Source organism: Ochotona curzoniae, unplaced genomic scaffold, assembly GCF_017591425.1.
Source record: "Ochotona curzoniae isolate NIBS_2020 unplaced genomic scaffold, NIBS_Ocur_1.0 scaffold_2453, whole genome shotgun sequence".
Lineage (NCBI taxonomy): Eukaryota > Metazoa > Chordata > Mammalia > Lagomorpha > Ochotonidae > Ochotona > Ochotona curzoniae.
This window is the reverse complement of record NW_024467094.1, coordinates 18,156,355-18,181,641: the sequence shown is the minus strand read 5'-3', so window position 1 is coordinate 18,181,641 and position 25,287 is coordinate 18,156,355. Positions and strand designations below refer to the sequence as shown.

The following is a 25,287-nucleotide window of genomic DNA, read 5'->3' as shown; positions in this document are numbered from 1 at the left end:
GGGGGCTGGGTTGCCTGGCCAGGTCCTTGGGCCTGCCTGCAAAACTCGTCCTCCCCAGTGGAAAAGGTGGAGTAGTGGACGGTGGGCCTGGATACACATGGAGGATAAGGCAGTCTATTTGAACCTGCAGAAGGCATCTGGTACCATAGCAGAGGAAGGAGAAGAGAGTAAAGTGGACAATTACCCCAGCCAAATAGTGACAGCAAAAATCGGGGCAAATGGAAACTCTATGGTTGACTGTGTCAGTCAATGGACATTGGAAGAGTTCCCTCATCCTTCAATCAGCGAGATCAACAGCATTTCAGAACTACGGAAACTACCTGAGTGGAACTCTTGGAGGGTGCACCACGTCGGGACCTCCGGGGACTGGGGCAGTTTGGAGGCTGGATACGGCTTCTCTTATCTCACCCCTTCTCCCAGACAAATGAAGAAGAAACAGAAAATTTGGAAGCAAAGATCACACCCACTTTTCCCTAACTCTCAATCCTTCCCACCCTGATCAACAATGTGAATAGCATGAAAAATAAAAATAAAAAATGTATATACGTAAAAAAGGAAGTGAAGCCTGGCCCATACCCAGGCACACTGATATAGGATATGGGTGTATCAAGCAGTGTCTTCACTGCTTGCCAAATGCCTGCACCTTAATTTAATGCCTGCACACAAAATTTTCCAATATTGAAACTTACTTCTTTGTCACTTTCCTCTCTGCTCCAAAAAAAGTCTCAAACACAACAGAGGAATCAGGCATTTCTCCCTTAAGGGAAGGTGTCTGGGACAATATTTAGGGCAATCCAGCTTCCTGCCAAGGTACCCTGGGAGACAGTAAGTACTGGAGTCCGACATTCACAATGGAGACCTGGGTTTAGTTTCAGGCTCCTGGCTTCAGCCTGGTCCAGCCTCACCAGTTCAGGCAGTTGGGAGAGTAAACTAGCAGATGCAAGATTGACAGCTTCCTCTCTGTCTGTCTCTCTACTTTGCAAGTTAGGTAATTTTTAGCAAACCTATTTTCCTCCAGGCCAAAGAGTTTTCCTTTTCTTTTCAAAATGCACATTCCAAGCAGCATCCTATTATAAGACCACACTGTACAACAGCAAACAAACAGTGCTTGCAGTATCAGTCTGCTGTATAACAAAGTAACTGCCACCGCCCTGTGAGTACTGACAGACTTTTTTATTCCAGTTCAGCGCAGTACTAAAGAAAGTTACCAAAACCAAAGGCCTCTTCCAGGAAGCTAAAGGCTTGTTTCATTCTGCCTCAGCTTTCCTGACAAGTATTTCAGGCCACAAAAAGACTCCTCTTCATGACTGATATTCTTATGTCACCAGCTACAAGAGCAGGGATGTTTTGTACTTAGCTACATGAACACTTTCTCTAGTTGTTGATTATAGTATCACATGCACAGCTAAGTACTAACGATACTGAAGGCGAAGATGCCAAGTTTTTATGGGCAACTCTTAAACACCATGAGCAGTAAGAGCTCTGCTGCCAGGGGCATGGTGACTGCTGGATGGGGCAGACACTGCAGAAAGATCTTCTGCTGGAGCAATGTGGGGCTTCTCTAGTGATGGCTTGTTTCAGGCATTTCAGGACTGAGCTCTTCTAGAAGTTCTTCCAAGGTGCTAAGAAGAAAAGAAAAAAAAAGTTCTTCCTCCCCTGCTCTAATCCAGTCACTCATGCCAAGAAAGGCCTTACCGTGTAATTGGGGTTTCCTGGTTGGATACGGAGTTCAGCCAAAATCCAAATGCCATTGGTGAGCTTCAGGGATTGGTACAGCATGTCCTGCCCTTCCACATTCCTCTTGGCAATCGTATAAACATTGTTGTTCTGCAACTTGCTGGAGACAGTGTCTAGAAGGACAGAGTCAAAGCCCAATGCCTTCAGTTAACATTTCAAAGAAATCACACCACCTCTCTGCTGACATCCTATTCAGTCAAGTGTGCTTGAGTCGCTCTAAGGAATGTGCACACTCACATATTTCACAAAGTACTTCTCCCACACACCAGCAAAGGTAAAGAACAGGCTCATGAAGTACCTGATCGGTTTCCAGGTAGAAAACAGAAAAAGGTGCAACCATGCCAGTTGCAGGGGTTACCGTGAGAGACCCCGAAACAGGTGGGTCTAATGAGCTCTGAGCCACCCACTACCTCCTGAGCCCCTGAGCCTCAGCCAGCAGGGTCAGGCACCCGCACAGAGGCACAGAAATCCTGCTGGCCCAAATTCATCTATCTGTAGGCAACAACGATTTTTGTTTTCAAAAGCCAGGAAATGATTTCTTAATCCTTTAGGGAATACTGCAACTCCAAATTAGTAAACAGTATCCACAAAAGACTGAAGTTATGCAAAGGTGATCACTATTATGAAATGGCAAATGTTGCTGCTGGCAGTAATGAAGTCATCACAGTCACCAACTCAAAATGTAGAGTAGTTACTGCTTGAGAATTGGCTTTATTTGAAGAACCAAAGACACTTTCTTAAGGTCATTACATGCAGCACTACAGGAGGGACGGGCCTCAATGTGCCTGGGGTGGTCAGGTGGTTCTGGTTCCTATCTGGTTTCCACAGTGGAAGGCTCTTCCAGCTGTTAGGTTGCTAGGTAACGTCACCAGCTGGAGCTGGATGACTTTTGAAAGCGTCGTCTTTATCATGTAGGGGCTTGCTTTTGGTTGTAAAAGTCACTGCTAGCTTTCATGGCTCTTGTCCATATCCTACAACTACACACAACAGCACCCACATGGAGTAGGAGCCTCTGTTGAACAGCAACCCTGTAGCACAAACATATTGTAGACTAGACAAACAGGCCCACATTCCAACACTCAGAGGATGACCACTTCTGTAAGAGAAGACAAACTAAGAAAAGAACTATCTCTGTCCTCGACGAATTAGAGAAACAACAACAACAGCAACAAAAGCTAAATCTAATTAAACCAAAACAACAAGAACAAAAACCAGCCAGGCAGCATACAAATGAAATGGCTACAATTTTATTTGGAAACATTTTGACCAGAAACTGCTCCTGTCAAATAATTTCTACTAGAAGACTAATTGGAGGAAAGACTCTATAACATGTGCAAGTATGAGCCAATTTCTATACATTTTACAAGGCAGGTTTGAGTTTGAGGATTTAGAGACTATGGGACAATCAGGTTCTGTTAAGTGTACTGATTGGGAATGGTGTGGGGACAGATATTTTGCATAATGGTTAAGACTTCATCTGGGGGCCCAGAGTGATAGTGCAGTGGTTGAGGTCCTCGTCTTGCACGCCTGGGATCCCATATGCGTGCCAGTTCTAATCCCGGCAGCCCTGCTTCCCCTCTTCGAGTTCCCTGCTTGTGGCTTGGGAAAGCAGTCAAGGACGGCCCAGGGCTCTGGGACTCTGCACCTGTGTGGGAGACCTGGAGGAGCTCCTGGCTTCTGGCTTCAGACTGGCTCAGCTCCAGCTGTTGTGGCAGCTTGTGGGGTGAATCGGTGGATGGAAGATCTTCCTCTCTGTCCCTCCTCCCTTCTGTATATCTGACTTTGTAATAAAAATAAACAAATCTTAAAAAAAAAAAAAAGACTTCATTTGGGATGCCCACATCTGGGAGCAGAGCTTCCTGAAAGGCAACAGGTGATGGCTCAAGCAGTGAGGTCTCTACCACCCATGTGTGAGACCTGGATTGAGTTCTCAGTTTGGGCCAAGTTAGGGAGTTGCTTCTGGGATCTGGGGAGGCAGCAGATTAAAACAAAACAAAACAAAACAAAACAAGAGATAAAGAGTGGCATGAGAGCCAGATGTAACAAGTCATTCCAGAGAGACTGGGCTGGACTCACTCAGAAGGTAACACATTTTTCATTTGGCTGTTTTTCCCCTCCATGGAAGCTTGGTTATGAGACTCTGAGAGGAGAATGTGATGCTAATTGTTTCAGTGTGTGCTGATGATATCATCTGAGTTAGAAGACACTGAGATCTTCCCACAAAGCACAGATCAAAAAAAGATGACTAAATATGGTTACATTTGCTTCAAGATGTGACTTCTGTCTGGTTCATTTGTCTCCTTCTGCCCATTTGGTTCTTGCAATCTGGAGCCTGAACTCTTAAGGGCTATGGATGTGGTCTTCCTTGTATCTTTCTCCCTTAGCTTAGGCCATACCTCTTCCAGCAGCACTGAGGGGGAAGAGGGCACTGGGACTACAGATTGGCAATGGGGGGAATCTGTATTTGGGGGCTTTGCTGTGGTATGTATTAGCAAGTCCAAAATGACTATTCCTGTTGAAAAACAAAGAGTTTACTTTTATTTAAAGATCACAATGGCCAGTGCTGGGCCAAGATGAAACCAGGAGTTTTAACCAGGTTCCTCCACGGGTGGCAGGGGCTCAAGTATTTGGACTATTTTCTACTGCTTTTCTAGATGCATTAGAGGGAAGCTGTATAAGAAGCACAACAGCCAGGACTACAGTTGACACTCACATAGGATGCCAGTATTGCAGGTGGTGGCTTAACTTCCCGTACCACATGCCAGATCCAGCCTTTACATTTTGGGATGGCCCAAAGGATGGGCAACCACAAGCAAAGAAACAGACCTCATTCTTAGCTAGTCACTATGCTAGAAGACATAGCTACATCTTACTTGAGTGCCTATTTGTAAAGACGTCTCTGCTTTTTAGAGTAAAAACCAACATCAAAATAATAACTGAAAACAGGTTTGTGGGCAGGCATCTGGCCTAGTGAATAAGGTTTTGCTTGTGGCACCTGCATCCCGTATTAGAGTGTCTGGGTTTGAATGCCTGTTCTATTCCTGACTTCATCAGGTTCCTCCTAATGTGCACTCTGGGAGACTGACAGCAGGTGATGCTCAGTAGTTGGGTCCTTGCCACCCACCTGGGAGATCCGGATTGAGTTCCTGGCTTCAAGCTTTAGGTTGGACCAGTCCCAGCTACTGTGATCATTTGGACAGTGAACCAGAGGATAGGAAATCTCTTTAAGCCATTCAAATTAAATTAAACAAGTAAATAAAAAGTTTTGAAAGTCCATCAGGTTTGTACAAATGCTTTTGTCACAAAGATTTATTTCTGGTCATGGCTAAAGATGTACCTACTTCTTGTGTACTTAAGGTAGTGATCCCAGATACAAACTAACACACATGCACCTTTAACGGACAGATGCAAACCAAATTCACATAGGTCCTCTGACATAGACAGAAATAACCACGGTAGGAAGCAGGAGGTCCTATTGATTTGTACTTTCTGACCCAGCATTTCCTAGCAGTTAAACAACTAATGGGATCACAAACATCCCAACACATGCACCTTTCTATTAAGAGCTAATCAATTATTAAGACTTTGGAAGATTTTTTTTCTTCTCTACAAAGAGATGAAAGAGCAGAAGTAAAAGCTCTATCTGTGGTTGCTAAGTCCTTAAGCCCGTGACTTCTTGTAGCCCTGAGCATTCGTTCCATCTGTCGAATGTCTATGCTAGCACAGAAAAGCTATTTAAAGTGCTGGTGCTATTGTGATTAGAGCAGATCAGCTGGAAAGGATGGTATTTTTAGCTCTCAGCTAGACCCAGGGTGTTGAATCAGAAGGCACTAAACCGGAAAATGCTCATGTTAATAGAGTCCTCAGGCTGGAAGGAAATGCAAAGGCCAGGCCACTACAGACTTGGGACTGGGGTCAAAGGAAAAACTAGAAAGGATTAATTACAGGAAGTGGTCTTAGCAAGATTAGCAGTGATTCAGCGCGGGAAGATGGTGGCCTTGGGCTCCTGTGCTACACTGTTGCAGAGCAGTGTATCAGTAGAAGATAGATTCGTTGGTATCTGGAATACTTAGGGCAGAAGGGACTGGCACCAGGCCATGATTACACTGATCAAACACACCCCACTGGGATAAAGGCCAGGCATTTCTTCCTTGGCAAGATCACAAACACATACACCAAGATACAGCAAAGGTTCAGAACTTCAGCCTGGCAGAGGGATCTTTCCTTAGTATTATTCTGGCAGGCCAGACTAGAGACCTGTTACTCAAACTTCCATTTTCTTTTACGGGAAAGCATAAAGTTTTCATACAAAACCAGAGAAACCAATCCTACTTTCTAGTAACTCTGGCCTTTCTCTATTGGCCAGTTTCCCAGACGATGTTCAAGGAACGCTGGTGCTCCAAAAGATGTTATAAACTAGTACATAGTGGTTTGGCCAAGCACCTTAAGATGCTGATTAAAACTCCTTTGGTCCATATCTAAGTATCTGGGTTCAATTCCTGGTTCCAGCTCCCAATTTTGCTTCTGGTTAATGCAGCAGTGATAACTCAAGTAAATGAGCTCTGGTCATCCATGTGGGAGATCTGGATTAAACTTCCAGCTCCTGGTCCAAGGCCTAGCCCAAACAGTTGCAGGCATTTGGGAATGAATCAGAAGATGAGGGTTCTCTTAAATAAATAAATAAGTAAATATTTTTTAATACCCAAAAATTTAAAAATAAGTGCTTTGTGTTTTTAAAATCAAATTCCATTAATACTGAACTAAACAGGTTTCTTACAGTTTTAGTGTGTTAACCTGTAAAGACAACTTCCAAGAGAGGTACATTTTTCAACTTCAAGAGACCAGAGCCCCCACACCCTTTTTCTTGAAGGCCAAGTATTCTCTGGAATGCATCATTTGAAATGCTGCCATCTCACAACAGTGAGGGCAACTATACCCAGGGGGTGGTCTCTTCCAGGCTGTGTATAGAGGCTGCTTTAATAGGATTCACTTTGGTTCTCGCCTTTAGCCACTGTGGATTCTGCATCCAAGGGCTTCTTGAAGAAAAACAGCTACTGTGGAAAGTTGCCCAACATCATGAACTCAAAAAAATGTGAGTTCATGGTAACTGAGTAGTGAGCCTCAAAGATAGGAACCAGTGACACTGCCTTCCACTTATAAGCGTGGAACAACATGAAGAAAATCAACAAATTACTTGTTTCTAGGTAAATCATAGAAGCAACTAAGGGCTCAAAAGATATTAACCATTATCAGAAACTAATTTTGGCTGGAAGTTTCTACAGTCAAAGATGCTGATCTGTCTCTGATTTCTGAGGGATTTAGGCAGCACATCAGGTTCCTGGAAGTCTGAGAGCTTCTACAGGATTCATCCCACTTACAAAGAGTCTGATCACTATTTCCAGCTGGGGTTCATCAAAGGCTGTATATGGAGAAATCCTCCTGGATACAGAAGACAGATAGAACACAGAGGCCCTCCTCCCCGCCCCCAATTTAAAATGGAAAAATCGAGATAAGGTAGATTTCTTCTACCTTCTCTACTGCCTTACTGCTGCCCTCCCCTAGTGGCCGACTCCAGCTGCAATGAGAGGATGGCAGTGTACTGAAAATCCTGCTGAGAACCACTAACGTACTTACAGGGAGGAGGAAATGATGGAGAAGGAAAGAAGAGGTACTGCCCAAGCACCACAGCTCACTTTCACCCAACTCCCAAAGCCCTGTCCTAATTGCCTAGGGGACGGATGGATGGATGGACAGATGAACACACACACACACACGAAACTCAGTCAGTAGGACAGAACAGCTTAGGTCCCCTGGCACTCCTCAGAACGCTGCAGGTTACAAAGCTCCAGAGGCTGAGAGCAGCTGTTCTTTGGAGTTACTCCTTTGGTATTACTAACACAGTGATAAAATCATGACAAAACAATCTGGGACTTTTAAACAATGATTTAAAGTTAGAATCATCATATGGAAATTGACACAAGACATCAGGCTTTAATCAACATGACACACTGTCTAATTATAAATATAAGATTCTATATACAGACTTGGTCACCTTTCCTCCAATAGCAAAGACTGACAGAGAAGAAGAGAAGGCCCTTTCAACTCTTATAAAACTGCATATTTCAAATGCCACTTCAATTACTTAACGTTTAGGATGAACAATAATATGATCAACACATCTTTCACCTACTCAGGAACTGGGCAGACAGTTGCATTCTAGTTATTTTTCCTAAATGTGTTAGCTCATAAGTAATCTAGTATCATATACATCAGTATATTCCAAGTATTCACATATACTCATTAAAAACACACTGGTGAGATGTGGAAAGATGAGGTTTTAAAAACTTGCATTTCAAGTATTTATTTTGGCTAAAATGAAGTGGAATTTGGAGATATTACTTACCAGCATTTAAATGACATTCCTTAATCTGAAACTGAAGTTCATTTTCATTGGGAATATCCTTCCATGTTGCAAGGAAGACCTGGCGTTCTGTACGGGGAAGCAGAGGGGAAGAACAGATGTATATAGAGTGTTAGTATTCTTGTTTCTCATGCCCTTATCATTTCTTCTTCATCATGCTGGCTCTAGTAATACAGCTGGCTGCAAATTGGGCCTGCAGCTATTCTTAGTGATACAGAAGTCCTATACACCCAGCCAACTAATCATTCATCAAAAGCACTGATAAGTTAGAAAAGAGCTTATTCTAAAGCGTGGCTGTAGCTCTTCTGCTTTCCTATTTGGGTGCCTCTGAGTATCTGTCCTGCCTATCCAAACAGCCACTGTGAGAATCAAATCAATTAAGTGTTAATATAATTTAATATGTACCAATATAAGCTAGTTTTCTCAGATGGTGGTTTCACAAGAAAGCGAAGAGAGCAATGTCAATAATCTCCCAGGGAGTACTAATGATTTATTCAAATTACTGAATTCTAGGGCAGGCATTTAACTTGGCAGTTAACACACTCAAGTCCCAAGCTGGGGTGCCAAAGTTGAGTTCCCATCTTGTGCTAACAGACCCTAGGAGGAAGCAAATGACAGCTTAAGCAGTTGGGTTCTCGCCATTATGTGTCTGGGTGCTACAGCACAGCACATTAAGCTGCTGCCTGTGACTAGCCACAGAACCACTAGCTCAAGGCCCAGTTGCTCCACTTTTGATCTGGTTTCCTACTAATGCACTTGCGAAAGCAGTGGGAGTTAACTGGAGTGTTTGAGCCCCGTCACCCGTGTCAGATGCTCAGGTGGAATTTCTGGCCCCTGGTTTTGGCCCTTTTAGGAAGTAAACTGGCAGATGGAACATGTCTCTATCATTATCTTCCCTCACTGTGCAACCCCATGCCCCCAAACTCTGTAACTTGGCCTTTCAAATAAACAAATATTTTCAAGAAATGGCAAGGTTAAAATTCTAACCCACATTCATCTGTCTCCAAACCCTAAGAATCTGCAGCCTGTATGTAGAGCAGGTGACCATTCAGAATAACGGGCACTGTGCTTTTAGAGACCAGTGGCAGAGAAGGAATAACTGCCAGATGGATAAATACTGGACCATTATCAGAGCTTTAGACTATCCTTACCTTTTTTTCTTTGTTTGTTTCTTAAGACTTCAAAATAGCTTGTACTTCTGGGGCTACACCCTGCCCGACATCGAGAAGAAGGGCAGAGGGTTGTATGAACAGACTTACCCATTTTGCCATCTTCTACAAAAAGCACATTGAGTGGGATGAGGCAGCTGAAGTAGAAAACATCAATATTGTTTTTCACAGCCACCTACCAGGAAAGCAACAAGGGAAAAATGAGGGCGACAAAGGAAACCAGGTGGGAGGAAGAGCAGTTAGGTGTCTAGCAACACACCTCCCTGCTGTGCTCCTCTCAGTTAGAGCAGGTCCCCCAAAATCAAGACACACTAGTCTCTCTGCCCTGCTTACTCCACTGTCACTGCCTCAGCCTCTCCAGCAGGGCTGTCTTCATGGCACAACTTCTACACATAGAATAATCTGTTCAGTTACTTCCCACCTCTGTGATTATTTACAATAGCAGATACTGCTCACTAAGTGCCAGTTCAGAATATTCCTAATTCTCATTAGAGCCATCTCAAACACGATGGACATCAGTCTCTTCTTGTATAACAGATGAGGAAACTGGCACTCAGAAAGATCAGGTAACACTCACCACATCACTAGTACAAAAAGAACCAGTATTGAAGCTCAGCTATGCCTCCCTCTAAACTTGATTCTTTCCTCCTCCATATCTAGTACCTACCACCTCTTTATCTTTTTCAGATACTCTCTCCTGGGGCCTATGACTGTGACAAGCTCATTGGGTCAAACCCTGGTGAGCCTGACCATTAGAGAAGGAACAGCCCTGAAGCAAGAACTGAGTTTTCTCATACTGTAAACTCGTAGGCTGTGATTTTTCTATCAGATCTGCTCAACTCAGAGCATGCTGTTTTTTGGGAAGCTACAATAAATGCTTTATTTGGGGCAACACTGGTGCCTACAGTCAGGAATAAGCAAAATCTACTGCAGCAGATTATAAGACTAATATACAGTGAAATCAGAGTAGGAAGAGAACTGCTCTAAACCACCACCTCCCACTGGTTTCTGTCACTAGTGCCTTTCCCATCTATGCTCTTGGCACTGCAGGAGAACATTTCTCTGGGCAAATTCTGTGATCAGTCACCATGCCTGTATCCCTCTCATTTTGCTCTGAAAAGAAAAAGGAAAAACAGTGATAGTCTGCTACCACCATTCTCTCCCTCACCCTCTCTTTACTGCAAACGCCTACATATCAAAAATATAGCCACTTGTTCTTCAAAACTTCAACTACGAGATCCAAATATCCTTGGTACACTCCTCAAATGGTCACAACAGCCAGCTCTGGGCCAAGCTGAAGCCAGGAGCTTCATCTCAATCTCCCTCGTGGGTGTAGATGCCCATGGACTAGGCCATCTTCTGACTCTTTTCCAGGTACATAAGCAGGGAACTGGATTAGAAGTAGTTCAGCCAGGACTTGAGCTGGCATCGCAGGCAGTCTTAACCTGTTAATCTCAGTGTCAGCCCCATCATACTGATTTTAAACTGCGTTCTTATTTCCTCCTCTACACTTGCTTTGTCTGTTCACGCTATCCCAGTTACTTTCCTTGTATCCTGTGTTTTAACCTCCAACCCCCAAGCCTAAGTCTCTAACCCATCACAAAGCAGGACATGAAAAATTCTGAGCCAACAGGGTTCTCAAAATCCAAAATGCTGAGCAGGCAGGATTCTTGAAAAGACTGAGTCTGCTGATTCAATTGGAGCAACTGATGCCAGCAAGAAGGGGCATAAGGCATTCTTTAATATATGTTAATTAAAAACACTACTTAAAGATTTATTCCAGCTATGGGCATCTGGGGAAAAGGTATTTACTGAATTCATTTGACATGAAGCAGAAAATCAGAAAGAACTCTTCTGGGGCCCGAGGTGGTAGCCTAGTGGATGAAGTCCTTGCCTTGCACATGCCAGATCCTATGTGGGTACCAGTTCAGTCCTGGCTGTCCCACTTCCCACCCAGCTCCCTGCTTGTGGCCTGGGAAGGCAATAGAGGATGGTGCAAGGGCTTGCGACCCTGCACCTGTGTGGGAGATCCAGAAGAAGCTCCAGGCTCCTGGCTTCAGATCGGTTCAGCTCCGGCCGTTGGGGAATGAATAGCTGGATGAAAGAGTTTCCTCTCTGCAAATCTGACTTCCCAATAAAAATAAATAAAATCCTTAAAAAAATTTTAAAAATGAAGAACTATGATTTCAAACAAAGGCATCAAAATAGTGTGTGTGTGTGTGTGTGTGTGTGTGTGTGTGTGTGTGCGTGCGCGCGCGTGACAGAGCACCTGTGTATCTTCACCTCTCCTTCTCTCTATAATGCTACCTTCCAAATCAGTAAGTGAACCTGAAAAACCAAAGCAAACAAAAAAGAAGTGAAAACTGGAATGATGAGGGTACATTACTGGTGAGTCACATAAAAGTCTCAAAATATAAATGATCATTCAATACCATCACCTTTTAAATAAACTAGTCCTATCCCACTATTTGGTATAGAATCAACTATTTGATAAAAGCATTTGCGATATAAGATACAAAAAATCCTTATCCCCAGGGAATAATGCCAGTGGTTTTTAACCAAAGACATTTACCAAAAATCATCTGGAGAAGTTTCCCAGACAGATATCAGGGCTACTCCCTATAGTAAAGAGTAGCCCATAAATCTGGCTCCTAGTGTAAGTAGGAATCTTTAAAATACTTGGGAACATCAATGAGGTATAGGTAATTCATTCAGAGCAATGTTATCTGAACGAGCTTGTAAACATCTTGTCTTCTGGGGAGACCACTGTTCCTACCGTAGCCCTTTACCAGTATATACATGACACACCCTTCTACGGCAGTGCCGCTCAACCATTCTGCCTGGTACGAACATTCTGACAGATGGAAGCTGTGGACCCTGCCATTGCAAAGTGGACGTGCATCCCGTTTTTTTTTTAAAATACAGATTTGTTTATTTTTATCGGAAAGTCATATATACAGAGAGGAAGACCTTCCACTGGTTCACTCCCCAAGCAGCTGCAACAGCTGGAGGAGCGCCGATCCAAAGTCAGGAGCCTTGAACCTCTTCCAGGTCTCCCACACGGGTACAGGGTCCCAAGGCTTTGGGCTGTCCTCGACTGCTTTCCCAGGCCACAGGCAGGGAGCTGGATGGGAAGCGGGGCTGCCGGTACACAAAGCAGCGCCCACAGGCTACTAACTCTCTGCTTTTACCAGCTCCTGCCTAACCTTTTCATTCAATGTTTTTCATAAGTAAAGATAATGACTTTATGTTTATTTGAAATTTTCTACCAAAGTTTCTATAATTAAGGTAAAAAGAGACCTGCAGACAATTTAAAAGAGATTTATTAACAAAATATTATATCTCAATGGTTCTTACTGCTACTGTACCTTATTAAAATATTTCTTTAATTCAGCTTTCAAAAATCTCTATTTTGAGAGCCAGCCCTGTGGTACAGAAGGTGAATCCTATACTGGCATGTGGGTTCAAATTCTGGCTACTCTGCTTCTGGTCCAGCTTCCTGACAATGTACTGGGAGAAGGCAGGGGAAGTTGCCCCAAGTACCTGGGCTCCTGCCACTCATGGGAGATCCAGATCAAGTTCCTGGCTACTAGCTAAATAACAAAGATTGATCTCTCGATCTCTCTTTCTCACTGTGCCTCTCCCTCTTTGTCACTCTTTAAAAAATACAACCCCTTCTTTAAAAAAGGGTATTTTGCAGCTCTCAGACTTTCTGTTTTGTTTATAACTGAGTTAATAAAAAAAAAAAATAGGACTCTTTTGGGTCTGGCACTTGTCTCTCCAGTTGACTTCCTTAACTTCAACCACATCAAAATTGATTCTTGTTCCCCAAACTAAAACTCACAGCTTTGTGCCTTTTTACATGCTGTTCTTAGTAAACTCTTCTCCTTAGGCCTTGACTTCTCACAAATAGGGATTTAATCTTATAATTCAGTTCAAGGTTGAAACTCCACTGAGAACTCTAACCATTTTTCCCCACTACACTGACTGTACACACTTCTCTTACAGCATAAAATTACTATTTGGTTCGCTCCCAACACACACAATGTGTTCCTGGACTACATCAGCTGGTGCTCATTGTCTCAAGAATATCATGACATGAAGCCAAGGGGCAGATGCTGAATAAACAGAACAAAATACCTTTTTTGATTTTTCATCTTCACAACACCTCAAAGCACACATAGTCCCATCAGCCTCTTGTCAGGCATTCTCAACAGGCTAATTTACTCTCACTGAAGCAGGAATGGGTGGATGATGTGCAGATTTTGTTTATTTCAAATCATGGAGCTAACGGCAAAGTATGGTAAGCCTAATGACTAAATCCTTGCCTTGCAATTGATGGGCTCCCACATGGACACTCCTTTCCTTCCAGCTCCCTACTTGTGGCTTCAGAAAGCAGTCGAGGACAGCCTAAAGCCTTGGGACCCTGCACCCGCATGAGCTCCTGGCTTCAGATCAGCTCAGCTCCAGCCATTGCGGCCCATTAGGGAATGAACCAGTCGTCAGAAGATCTTTCTCTGTCTTTTCCTTCTGTTTATACAACTACCTCTCCAATAAGAATTTTAAAATCATGGAGCTAAAATAGTACCTGTACAATAAGGAAGAATAACACAGGTGGTGGAGTGCAATCCAAAGAATTGCAGGCAAAAAATCACCAAGGGTGTGGGGAAAGAGCGTAATGCCAGTTCTGCTGACTACTCTTAGAACTGAGTAAGCCTGAATGAACATGACACTGATTGCTCTGGGAGGGAAGGTGAAGGGGGAAAAAGGAAAGGAACTTCTTTTCTTCTTTTTAAAATTTACTATCACATCAATGCCAGAACAGGAAGACACTATCCAGAAGTGAAAACTATTTCCAAGAGCTTTAACTCATGCCTATTTTGTCTATGGGAAATCAGTAATCACCCATCTAGCTGCCTAATTACAAATGAACCTGTTTAAAACCAAACTCTTAAAATTATTTACTTATTGTTATTTGAATTGCAGAGAGACTTTAGATGTCTTCCACTTGGTGAATTACATGCCATATGTGTTTAACAGCCAGGACTGAGCCAGGCCAAAGTCAAGCTGATCTCCTACATGGGCAGCAGGAGCTTACATACATGAGTCATCAGCTGTTGCCTCCATCATATGCTTTACCAAGAAGCTTGAATTTGAAGTGGAGTCAGGACTTGAACCAGGTACTCTGGTACGGGACACTGGTGTCCCAAGGTGTACCCAACACCTGCTTCTAAACCCAAACTCTGCATCTCCACTACTTATCCACAATAGAACCTTCCAATCTCAGTAAGTAGAATATGACGGAGCCTTTTCCAGGTGTCCCTTCTATGCTCCCACTCAAACCCCATGCCTCTTCCTTCCCACAACTATCTTGCCCAGTCTGTTCTCAACACAGCAACCAGAGTCATCTTATAATAATCTTCCAGAGTGATTTTAAAATGTAGTTCACCTAATAAACACTTATCTCATACAGAATAAAATCCAAAGTTATAATCATCCATAATCCGACCCCTATCACCTCTCTGAAGTCATATCTACTATTCTTCTTGCTAGCTCTTCTATATACACTGGAGGCTGCTCTAGTTTGTGGCACACAAACTTCATGCTTTTGTTCATGTGATGTTTTTTCTTCTACCTGAAAATTTCTTCCTCCAGAAATTCACAAAGCTCATTTTCTGCCTCTTAATAGGTTTTTGTTTTAAATTAGGTAAGTCTACCATAAGCAGTATATAAAACTGCACTACTACCGAGCCTCCAACCCCAGGACTCTATAACTTAATTCTGTCTTTTTCTACTTCGCTTACTGTCACCCAATAAATTACTTTATTATTTATTTATTCACTCATTTGAGATAAACAGAGACAGACCTATATTATCTACCTACTGCTTTACTTCCCAAATGCATGCAACAACAAGGGCTGGACCAGGCCAGAGAAGCTGGGAGTCCAGAACTTAATCTGATCTCCTATGTGGATGGCAGGAACTGCAGTACTTAAAGCACCACCTGCTGCCTTCTAGGGTACATTAGCAGGAGGCCAGGACTGAAGTGGAGCTGGGACTTACACCTAGGCACTTACACCCAGACACTAACATGGGACAAGCATGATCAAGTATCGTCTTAATATTGTGTCAAACTCTTGTTCTGACATTAGTAGTTGGTTTATTTTCTATCACCACGCCACAGACTCCACCTTTGGTCAGAGGCGAAGTGCATGAAGGAAGGACTTTTTGTCCTTTGTTAGCAATAATATTCGCAGTTTCTAGAACAGTAGGGTTGTCACAGATTAACTGCTTAACAGGAGTAATGACAATAAAATAGACTACATACTATTTGAGTTGAGATAATATGTACACTGATTTTAAACGTTCCAGATACTACTTCTCAATTCTTCCTAGCATACTTCCATTAACAGAAAAGGATGAATGCACTCTGGGGACCAGGTAGAGGGAAGGCCTGGATTAGGGATTAATATGAAGTAGCCTATCCTAAGAACAAAATGCTTTCCCAGGTCCACGTTAAATTCGATAGTGCATCCATATATGTTATATCGTGAAAATGCGTTTCTTTCTGCTCCTCTGAGTAAAACTGATGCTCCATTGTGGATTCTCTAGCTGTAAGATTCCCCTAGCATGGTGGTCATGACTAACTGGTGGTTCATAAAAATAACTGAGTGGGTTGAAATTGGCATAAAATAATAGAGAATAGGAAGCAGTGTCAGTAATGTTTCCTGAAACTGTTTCAGTTTTATGTATGCACTGGGTGTATGTGCACACTATGTAAAATAGGCTTCCTTCTGTAAGTGGCAGCCAAGAAAGCAAAAAGCCACAATGTACACACACCAAACCTAAAGCAAGTAGTGCTGAGCAAAGGAGCAAAGGAGCAAAGGAGAAAGACAAGTACCTTAGCTTCTGCTCTAAAGAGGCCCAACGCTGATCAGAGATGGCACCCAGGACTGACTGGCTGCATCTCTGGCCTGGAGTATGTCATGTGCAACATGAGGCCCTAACAATAGCAACTCACCTCTCAGGGACATCACGGGAAAAACAGACAGAAATGATTAAAACACACTTTTAAAACACTGAAGTGGGCTCTAAATACTTAATAATAATAATGATTTTTAAGAGCTCCTTGCAGTGGCTGCCGGGGAAAGAACAGCCTGTCAGACTGAGCTCGTAACCAGCAATTAGCTTCCTTCTATAGTATAGGAAGCCTGCTGCTGCAGCTATAGCTTCTGGTTTGCTAGCACAGCTGGAGAGCAGGCTAAATTAATATTCTAACCTTGTTCCTGGGTACTCAAAAATACTATAAAAAGGTACGAGATGAACTCAGCCTGAACTCTAGCAAATGAGGCTCCGTACCACACCTCTCACCACAGGTAGCCAGTGAAAGTATGGCCAGAGGAAAAACCAACCGAGTAGTACTGGGTACACCTCTGAGCCCTATCGTCTGCTCTTTCATGACGTCACTGGTGACCTTTAAATCTCTGAAGAAAATTCTTTCTTTTATTTCTCCTCTCCACTTAGCTTTTGGAAAGATTATTTGCAGGCTGGTCCAAGTTAGGACCAGGCAGTGACGCCAAGCATCTCTAGTTCTCTGAGGAATGATGATTCAGACATGTTTTTTAAGCACCACACAATCTAGCCAGCAGATCCCAGGGGACCAGCTTGGAGTGACAGGTTTTTAATGGCACTGACTCCAACTGCGTGATTTATAGCATACGAGACTCAGGCAGAAGTGGCCCTTTCTGCTAGTGGCTGGTGTTAAATCATCCTGTGGCTTTGCCTTCCCAGTCAATATCAGAAAGTATCTACCACTTTAAGTTTAAATATTACCTTCCATGCAAAACTACACTGACCAACACATTATCTGGGAATTCTTAGTAGTATCCTGACAAAACAGAGGAGTTTATGTGCGTTATTTGAAAATATCTGAGTACAGTGAAAAATACAGCAGAAATAGTCATAAAACCTCCTACTGAAAATGTCCATTTACTTTCTTCCCGTTGTCAATGAAATCTTAACCTGGGGTCTGGCACGGTAACCTAGTGTAGCAGTTAAAGTCCTCACCTTACTCATACAGGGATCTAATACAGGCACAGGTTCTAATCCTGGCAGCCCCACTTCCCATCCAGCTCCCTGCTTGTGGCCTGGGAAAGCAGTTGAGGATGGTCCAAAACCTTGGGACCCTGCACCCGTGTGGGAGACCTGGAACAGATTCCAGGCTCCTGGCTTCAGACTGGCTCGACTCTGGCCACTGTAGCTGCTTGGGGAGTAATCACTGGACGGAAGATCTTCCTCTCTGCATATCTAACTGTCCAATAAAAAAAAAAAAAAAAAAGAAAGAAAAGAACTTAATCTGAACAGTGTATCTTTATTACATCCCAAGGCTAAGAACCTTACTCCTATACCCCTACTGTTCGGACAGATTACATAGGAGCTGAGGAGGCCCCAAAAGATCCACCTGCTGTTCATTCTAGCTAAAAATCATATGTATTCATTCTTAGATGTTAGGATATTATTCACTGTTATCAGTGTGTAGGAGCAAGCATCTGGTGTAGTTCAGACATCTGTGTCTCATATCAGGGTACTTGGTTTCAAACCTGGCTCTGTGTGTCCCTGGCATATGTGTGGGAGACGTGGATTGAATTCTAGGTTCCTGGTCTTAGCCTGGGTCAGCCCTGCTATTGCTGAAATGTGACAGGTGAATGGAAGGATGGGTTTTTCTCTCCACCTTTCAAAGAAAAGAAATAACAAGTTTTGAACAGACCCCTAGATGATCACTAAAACTGTAAATCCTCTAACACAAAGAATTATTGAACTTTTTTTAAAAGATGTATTTCTTTTGATTGGAAAGGCAGATTTACAGAGAGGAGAACACAGAAAGATCTTCCATCCATTGATTCACTCCCTAAATGGCTACAATGGCAGGAACTGAGCTGACCCAAAGCCAGGAGCTTTTTCCAGGTCTCTCACATGATGCAGGGGCCAAAGACCTTGGGTCATGCTCCTCTGCTTTCACATATGTAGGGAGCTGGGTGGGAAGTGAAGCAGCTGGGACTCAAACTGGCACCCACATGGGATGTTGGCGCTTTCAGGTGGAGGATTAGCCAGTTCAGCCATCACACCAGCACCAGAATTACTGAGCTTTATAAAGGCAATGACATCCTGAGAGCAAATCCCTTTTAGCAGGCCTTGCTTGAAAGGAGATGAACAGTAACCAAGAGATATTAAACTGAAATACACTAATTTTTCTTGTATTCTCTGTTGTATCATCTACTTAATCTTGTTCTCAAAAAAATTCTCAATAATTGTCAACTATAAATTAGAATACAGGTAGACAAAAAGATAATAGTAAGATTGTAAATGATTTGGACAGAGCTTCGTTTAATGGATTCTTGGATGAAACAGTCAAAACCCTGACTTTGGGGCCTGGTACAGTAGCCTAGTGGCTAAAATCCTTGCCTTGTATGCACCAGGATCCCATATGGGTGCCAGTTCTCATTCTGATGGCCCTGCCTCCCATCCAGCTCCCTGCTTATGGGCTAAGGAAGCAGTCTAGGATGGCAAAAAGCATTGGGACCCTGCACCAACACGGGAGACGTGGAAGAGGCTCCTGGCTTCGGATCAGCTCAGCTCTGGTCATGCGACCAAATGGGCAGTGAATCAACAGACAAAAGATTTCTGTCTCTGCTGCTCTCTATACTCTGAATTTCCAATAAAAATAAATAAATCTTAGACTATCCCCATGGTGGGAAGTCCAAGCAGCCATCCCTGAAGCCATCTGAGCTGTGATGGTCAAGTTAACTCACATCTTCAAAGTCTCAGCAACATCCCCAATGTGTCGACAGTCGGCTAGGCCACAGCTCAGTCCCAAGGCACGCACAAGCTTAGGGGGTGGTCTCAAGGTTTTTGTTTTTTTTAATTTATTTTTGTACTTGAAACAATTACAGATAGAAGAAAAGGAGAGGCAGAGGAAAGGGACACAGAGATAGCTTCCATTCTCTGCTCACTCACTCCCTAAATGGCCTCAACAGCCAGAGTGGAGATGACCTGAAGCCAGAGCCAGGAGTTTTTCCAGGCCTCCCATGAGGGTACAGGGGCTCAAGAACTTGGGCCATTCTCTGTTGACTTCCCAGGCCACACGCAGGGAGCTGCATGGGAGAAGCCTCTTGGACACAAACCAGTTCCCATGTGAGATGCTGATGCCACAATCACAGATCAGCCTGCTATTGCACTGTATCGGCCCCTCAACTTTCTCATTCCTTGACTCTTACTAAGCAATCACATTTATTTCTCCAGCAGTGACCTTTCTTTTATAGCAAGGAAAGAAAAACAGAATTGATTATTATTTTTCTTTTCATTTTAAAGGGATACATTCGAATAGTTAAAAACTTCTCCCAAAGCAAAAAATTTAAGCTATAAAACAAATACAATGAATATCTATTGGCAAAAGCCATTCCTTAGGTTTTTCTTTTTAAAGTTCATCCTCTTGCATCTCTGTGTCTATCAGGATTATGATCAAGAAGCCTTCTTCTAGTCTCAAAGCAAAAAGAGCTTGCTCGGCTCCATTTCCTGTAAGGCAGCAAATGACTTTTTTTTGGAAGATTTTTTTACTTTTATTGAAAAGTCAGATTTACAGACAGGAGAGATTGAGAGAAAGCTCTTCCACCCACTGGTTCACTCCCCAAGTGGCTGAAAGAGCTGGAATTGAACTGATTCAAAGCCAAGAGCCAGGAACCTCTTCCAGGTCTCTCACGCAGGTACAGGGTCCCAAAGCTTTGGGCCATCCTCGACTGCTTTCCCAGACCACAAGCAGGGAGCTGGATGGGAAGTGGAGCAGCTGGGATAGAAACTGGCATCTGTATGCATGTAAGGCGAGGACTTCAATCACTAGGCTACAGAACAGGCCCACTCATTTATATCTTTGAACTCTTACATTGAACTTAGACCTTCCAAGTTTACTCTAAGAATATTATCCAAAATAGGGTTTAGGATAGCAGCTTAATAGTTTTGCGGTGGCATTTGCTCTTATTTAAAGCAAAACAAAGCAATACAAAACAAACACCATCAACATCAGTATAGGTTAGCAAAAGAAAAAGTTGCTGAAATGTTAGAAAAGCAGGAAGTCCATTTTCCTTCTTACCACCATTCTTGGAAACAACATCTATTACAGTACTGTGAGCTCATCTTTGTTAATATTGAACTGAGCAAAGATAGAAATGATTTCTAATGTTTGTTCAACATACTTGAGAGAAAGTGTTTGTGACTGTAGTCCTAACATTGAAATTGGGACTAGGACCATATTCGTCTATGTAGTATGGATATGACTCAGGGGAGGGCCTGGCTGTTGCCTACTGGCTAACGTCCTTGCCTTGTGTGCCTAGGATCAAATATTGGAGCTGGTTCGTATCTTGGCTACTTCAATTCCCATCCAGCTCTCTGCTTGTGGCCTGAGAAAGCACTGGAAGATTCCAGAAAGCCTTGGGACCCTGCACCCATGTGGGAGACCCAGAAAAAGCTCCAGGTTCTTGGCTTTTGGCTCCGGTCACTGTGGTCACTTGGGGAGTGAATCATCGGACAGATCTTCCTCTCTGTCTCTCCTCTCTGTATATCTGACTTTGCAATAAAAATAATAATCTTAAAAAAAAAAAAAGATCCTATTGTTGTCTGCCTGGCATTGTTCAAAGCATTTGGAGACATGTAATTAGGGGGAAAAACACACAAAACCCACTGCCCTTTTAGAATTTGCCCTTTAGCTGGAGGAGACAACAGAGGCTGATAGGTGATTAAATGTATAGTTATTTTTATTTCAAAAAAGATTACTTATTTGAAAACCAGAACAACAGAGAGAGAAATAGTGAGAAACAGTGAGATCTTCAACCAGCTGGCTTACTCCCCAGATCACTACAATGTTAGGGATGGGCCAAACCAAAGGCAAAAGCCAGGAGCTTCATCCTGGTCTCCACTGCTGGGCCACCACCTGCTGCCCCGCAGGACCGTTAGTTCTGCAACAGAAGTGAAGCAGCTGAGATTCCAACCAGCACCCCATTATTAGACAGTGCTAAGTGGCAACTTAACCAATTATGCCACAATGTAACCCCCTGAATAGGATTTAAAATATCAAAGTGATATGTGAAAAAAGCAAAGGTAAGGGAAATTAAGGAATGGAGTGAGAAGGCACTATTTTAAAAGTATTACTTTAGGGCCCGGCGGCGTGGCCTAGTGGCTAAAGGTCTCACCTTGAATGCGCCGGGATCCCATATGGGCACCGGTTCTAATCCCGGCTGCTCCACTTCCCATCCAGCTCCCTGCTTGTGGCCTGCGAAAGCAGTCAAGGACGGCCCAAAGCCTTGGGACTCTGCACCCGCGTGGGAGACCCGGAAAGAAATTCCTGGCTCCTGGCTTTGGATCGGCCCAGCACTGGCCATTGCGCTCACTTGGGGAGTGAATCATCGGACGGAAGATCTTCCTCTCTGTCTCTCCTCCTCTCTGTATATCTGACTTCCCAATAAATAAATCTTAAAAAAAAAAAAAAAAAGTATTACTTTAGTAAAGACCTAAGGAAAGAGGTAAGGAAGCCATGTAGACATGGAAAATGAAAACAGGCAGTTCCAAGCCCTTGTGGAGGCAGCCAGCCTGGCTATAGCACCATAAGGAAGAAGCAGAGCACCCAGGCAATGACATAAGGGTGAGGGACATAACAGAACAACAGAATAAACTTGTCATAACCGCACCTATGTCACTGTCAGCTGTGTGGCTCACAAGAACCACTGGTTAAGGTAAACAATGCTAAGATAAGTGGTCCCTGGTCTTGCTGCGGGTTGCTTCTCAGTCTTTGAAGTTTTATATGTTAAGCAAAATATATCAGCAATATACAGCAAATGTGTATCTGACCTCTTACTGCTAGTTTGAGTATACAACATATCAGTTTATATACTGGCCAATCGTGTTACTATCCAGAAACCTTTACTACAAGCTAGTCTCTTCCTTTGGTAGTATGCAACAGAATTATTCTTCATAGTTTCAGATGCCAGAAAAAAAATCCAGCATTAAGCCTTTTCAGCTTGCCTAATGAGTTCCAAGATTCTAACATCTTGCCATAACAGAATCTGCAAGATGAATTTAAGAACTGAAGAACAAAACCTCAGGAAACAAAGCAGCAAAACAAAACTGTGCACCTAAAGGTACTAATCTCTCTTCCCTAATGACAGCCATGTATATCTTGCTGAGACTGGCTGAAAGACCTTTGACTGCAGCTCTATCACTTCAGGCCACTCTTTATGTTAACAGTATGTGTGTTTTGGGGTGGGCCAGGGAGAACTCACAAACTGTTGTTTATTGTGTACAGCTTATTATCAAACTTACAAAACACACTTAATACATACTATATGTAATCACAACACAGTGAAGGCAGGACCAGGAAAATATTAATCAGTTCAAGTGACTATAGATGTTCTATACTCCAGTCTAATATGTTGCAGGCTAAAGATCTATGGAAACTTAGGAGAACAGAGCATATTAACAGGAATGAATGAGCATTTACTTCTTTAAAAAATTCTATTTATCCGTTATTATTTATCTGAAAGGCAGAGAGACAGACACAAGAGAAAAACCTGCTGGTTCACTTTGCAGAAACCCGAAACAGCTGGGGCCATGCCAGTGGTCTCCCATGTGGATGGCAGGGACCCCAGGTACTTTTGCCATTCCAGCCACCTTCAGGGTCAACAGGAATCCAGAGTGGAGGAGGGACTGGAACCCAGGTGTTGTAAAACCAACATGCCAGCCATTTACTTCAATATTGTTTATTCTTTTTTTTTTAAAGATTTATTTTATTTTTATTGGAAAGGCGGATATACAGAGAGGAGAGACAGAGAGGAAGATCTTCCGTCCGATGATTCACTCCCCAAGTTAGCGCAACGGCCGATGCTATGCCAATCTGAAGCGAGGAGCCTCTTCCGGGTCTCCCATGAGGGTGAAGGGTCCCAAAGCTTTGGGCCGTCCTCGACTGCTTTCCCGGGCCACAGGCTGGGAGCTGGATGCGAAGCGGGGCTGCCGGGATTAGAATTGGAGCCCATATGGGATCCCGGGCGTGCAAGGCTAGGTCCTTAACCACTGCGCCATCGCGCCAGGCCCAATATTGTTCATTCTTAAATCCTGAGGCAAAGCTGATACAAAGCCTCCCCTGAGTTCTGGGTGTGAAGATACAGCCTAGGATTAGTTAGCTGCAAGGTGGACATCAGATGGCTGTGTCTGTCGTGTTCAGGGTAATAGCCAATCTTACATGGATAAAAGCAGGACATGGAGTTGTCAAGATGCCTGGACAGATGGGCAGGTCACTGAGCACAGGTGCTGACCGTGGGTAGTTGCATTAGGAATTCAGGTCATATGTAGAAAAGGACAGAGATTGTTGTCAGGAGCACAGCATCATAAGGGAATTGAGGTTTTGTGCTTTCAGACTGAGTACTTGTCTTACAAATCTTTCAATGGTTTTTGGAAATGAATACTTGCAAACAAGCCTAGGACTATTCTTCATTTACACACTTCTAAGAATGATTACACAGGGCCCAGCACCGTGGCCTAGCATCTAAAGTCCTCGCCTTGAACATGCCAGGATCCCATATGGGCGCCAGTTCTAATCCCAGCAGCTCCGCTTCCCATCCAGATCCCTGCTTGTGTCCTGGGAAAGCAGTCAAGGACAGCCCAAAGCCTTGGGACCCTGCATCCATGTGGGAGACCCGGAAGAGTCTTCTGGCTTTGGATCGGCGTAGCACTGGCTGTTACGCTCACTTGGGGAATGAATCATCAGACGGAAGATCTTCCTCTCTGTCTCTCCTCTCTGTATATCCGCCTTTCCAATAAAAATAAAATAAATCTTTAAAAAAAAAAAAAAGCCCACAAATTACTGCCTGTAATGCTCTGGAGTTACTCTGTGAATTCATTACCCTTTGTTCAGCATCCTAACAGAAGTGCCTGTTACTGTTTTATTTGTATTAACCCTGAATATAAAAAGCTTAAATTCATCAATCAAACAAACAAAAAATAAAAAAAGTTGGTAAAACTTTGGTTATCTTCACAAAAAGGATAAGGATAATCTCCTAAAAGGAATATTCAATACAGCAGAAACTGAATTTCTCAAGAGGTTAAAGGATATGTTTGCAGGCTGGACAGGACACAAGAAATACACTAAATCTAAAGTAGCAATCACAGAAAATAATTTCATACTTCCTTTTATTTGGCAGAAAAATATTTTTATCTTTCATAATTATGGCTCTATTTCCTAATGTTATAGATAGATAGACAGATATATAAATTTGCAACATTGTGTCTCTATTTGACTTGGAAATCCCTGCTTAGCTCACAACAATCACTGCCTTCAAGGACTCACTCAGTACATATACAAGTAACATCATGGTCTCCAAAAAGCAATCAGAATGTTGCGGTGTTCAAGTGTGGATGCTGGCCGACCAAAGGAAGGCTTTAACACTGAACCTGCTTGGCTTGCACAGTAGTCAAGAGAAGCCAGCAAATGCCAGGCGAGTTTGCTTCACTCGATGGAAGCTGGTGAAAAGGTCTTCCTGTTGGAAGTGTTTACCAGCTTTTCTGGTACAATTGCTACAGCTGTGGGCTTTCTAAGTGTGAACGGACATATGCAAGACATGAAATAATCAGGAACAGGCACCATCTGCAACAGACCGTCTCACAGACTGAGACTGCAATGTAGGAGGAATGAAGGGCAGAATTTCCTCAGGGCCGCACAATAGCAAAAACCCCTTTGGGCTGACAAAGATCTTAATGCCATCAATAAACACAGAACAGGAAGCTAGAGCCCTTTCAAGTTATTGTCTCTAGTACTTTCTGCCCTAATTATTCAAAGGCTAAATGAGCAGAACTGATGAACTCTGCTGTATTTCAGAAGAGATAACTCAAAGGAAAAGTAGTGACATTATGTCTATTTGTTTT

At 43.1% G+C, this 25,287-nt stretch overlaps 1 protein-coding gene across 7 annotated transcripts in view; it reads right to left on the bottom strand.

Annotated features, from left to right (window-relative positions):
• AP2B1 (adaptor related protein complex 2 subunit beta 1) overlaps window positions 1-25,287 on the bottom strand; it is a 121,982-nt gene that overhangs the window by 7,977 nt on the left and 88,718 nt on the right. For all 7 annotated transcript variants that reach the window (XM_041000559.1, XM_041000564.1, XM_041000562.1 and 4 more), the window contains 3 exons: window positions 9,418-9,502; window positions 8,141-8,227; window positions 1,696-1,850 (listed from right to left, as the gene is read on the bottom strand). In XM_041000559.1, the coding sequence (XP_040856493.1) occupies window positions 1,696-1,850; window positions 8,141-8,227; window positions 9,418-9,502 (327 nt within the window). The remainder of the gene's footprint in view (window positions 1-1,695; window positions 1,851-8,140; window positions 8,228-9,417; window positions 9,503-25,287) is intronic.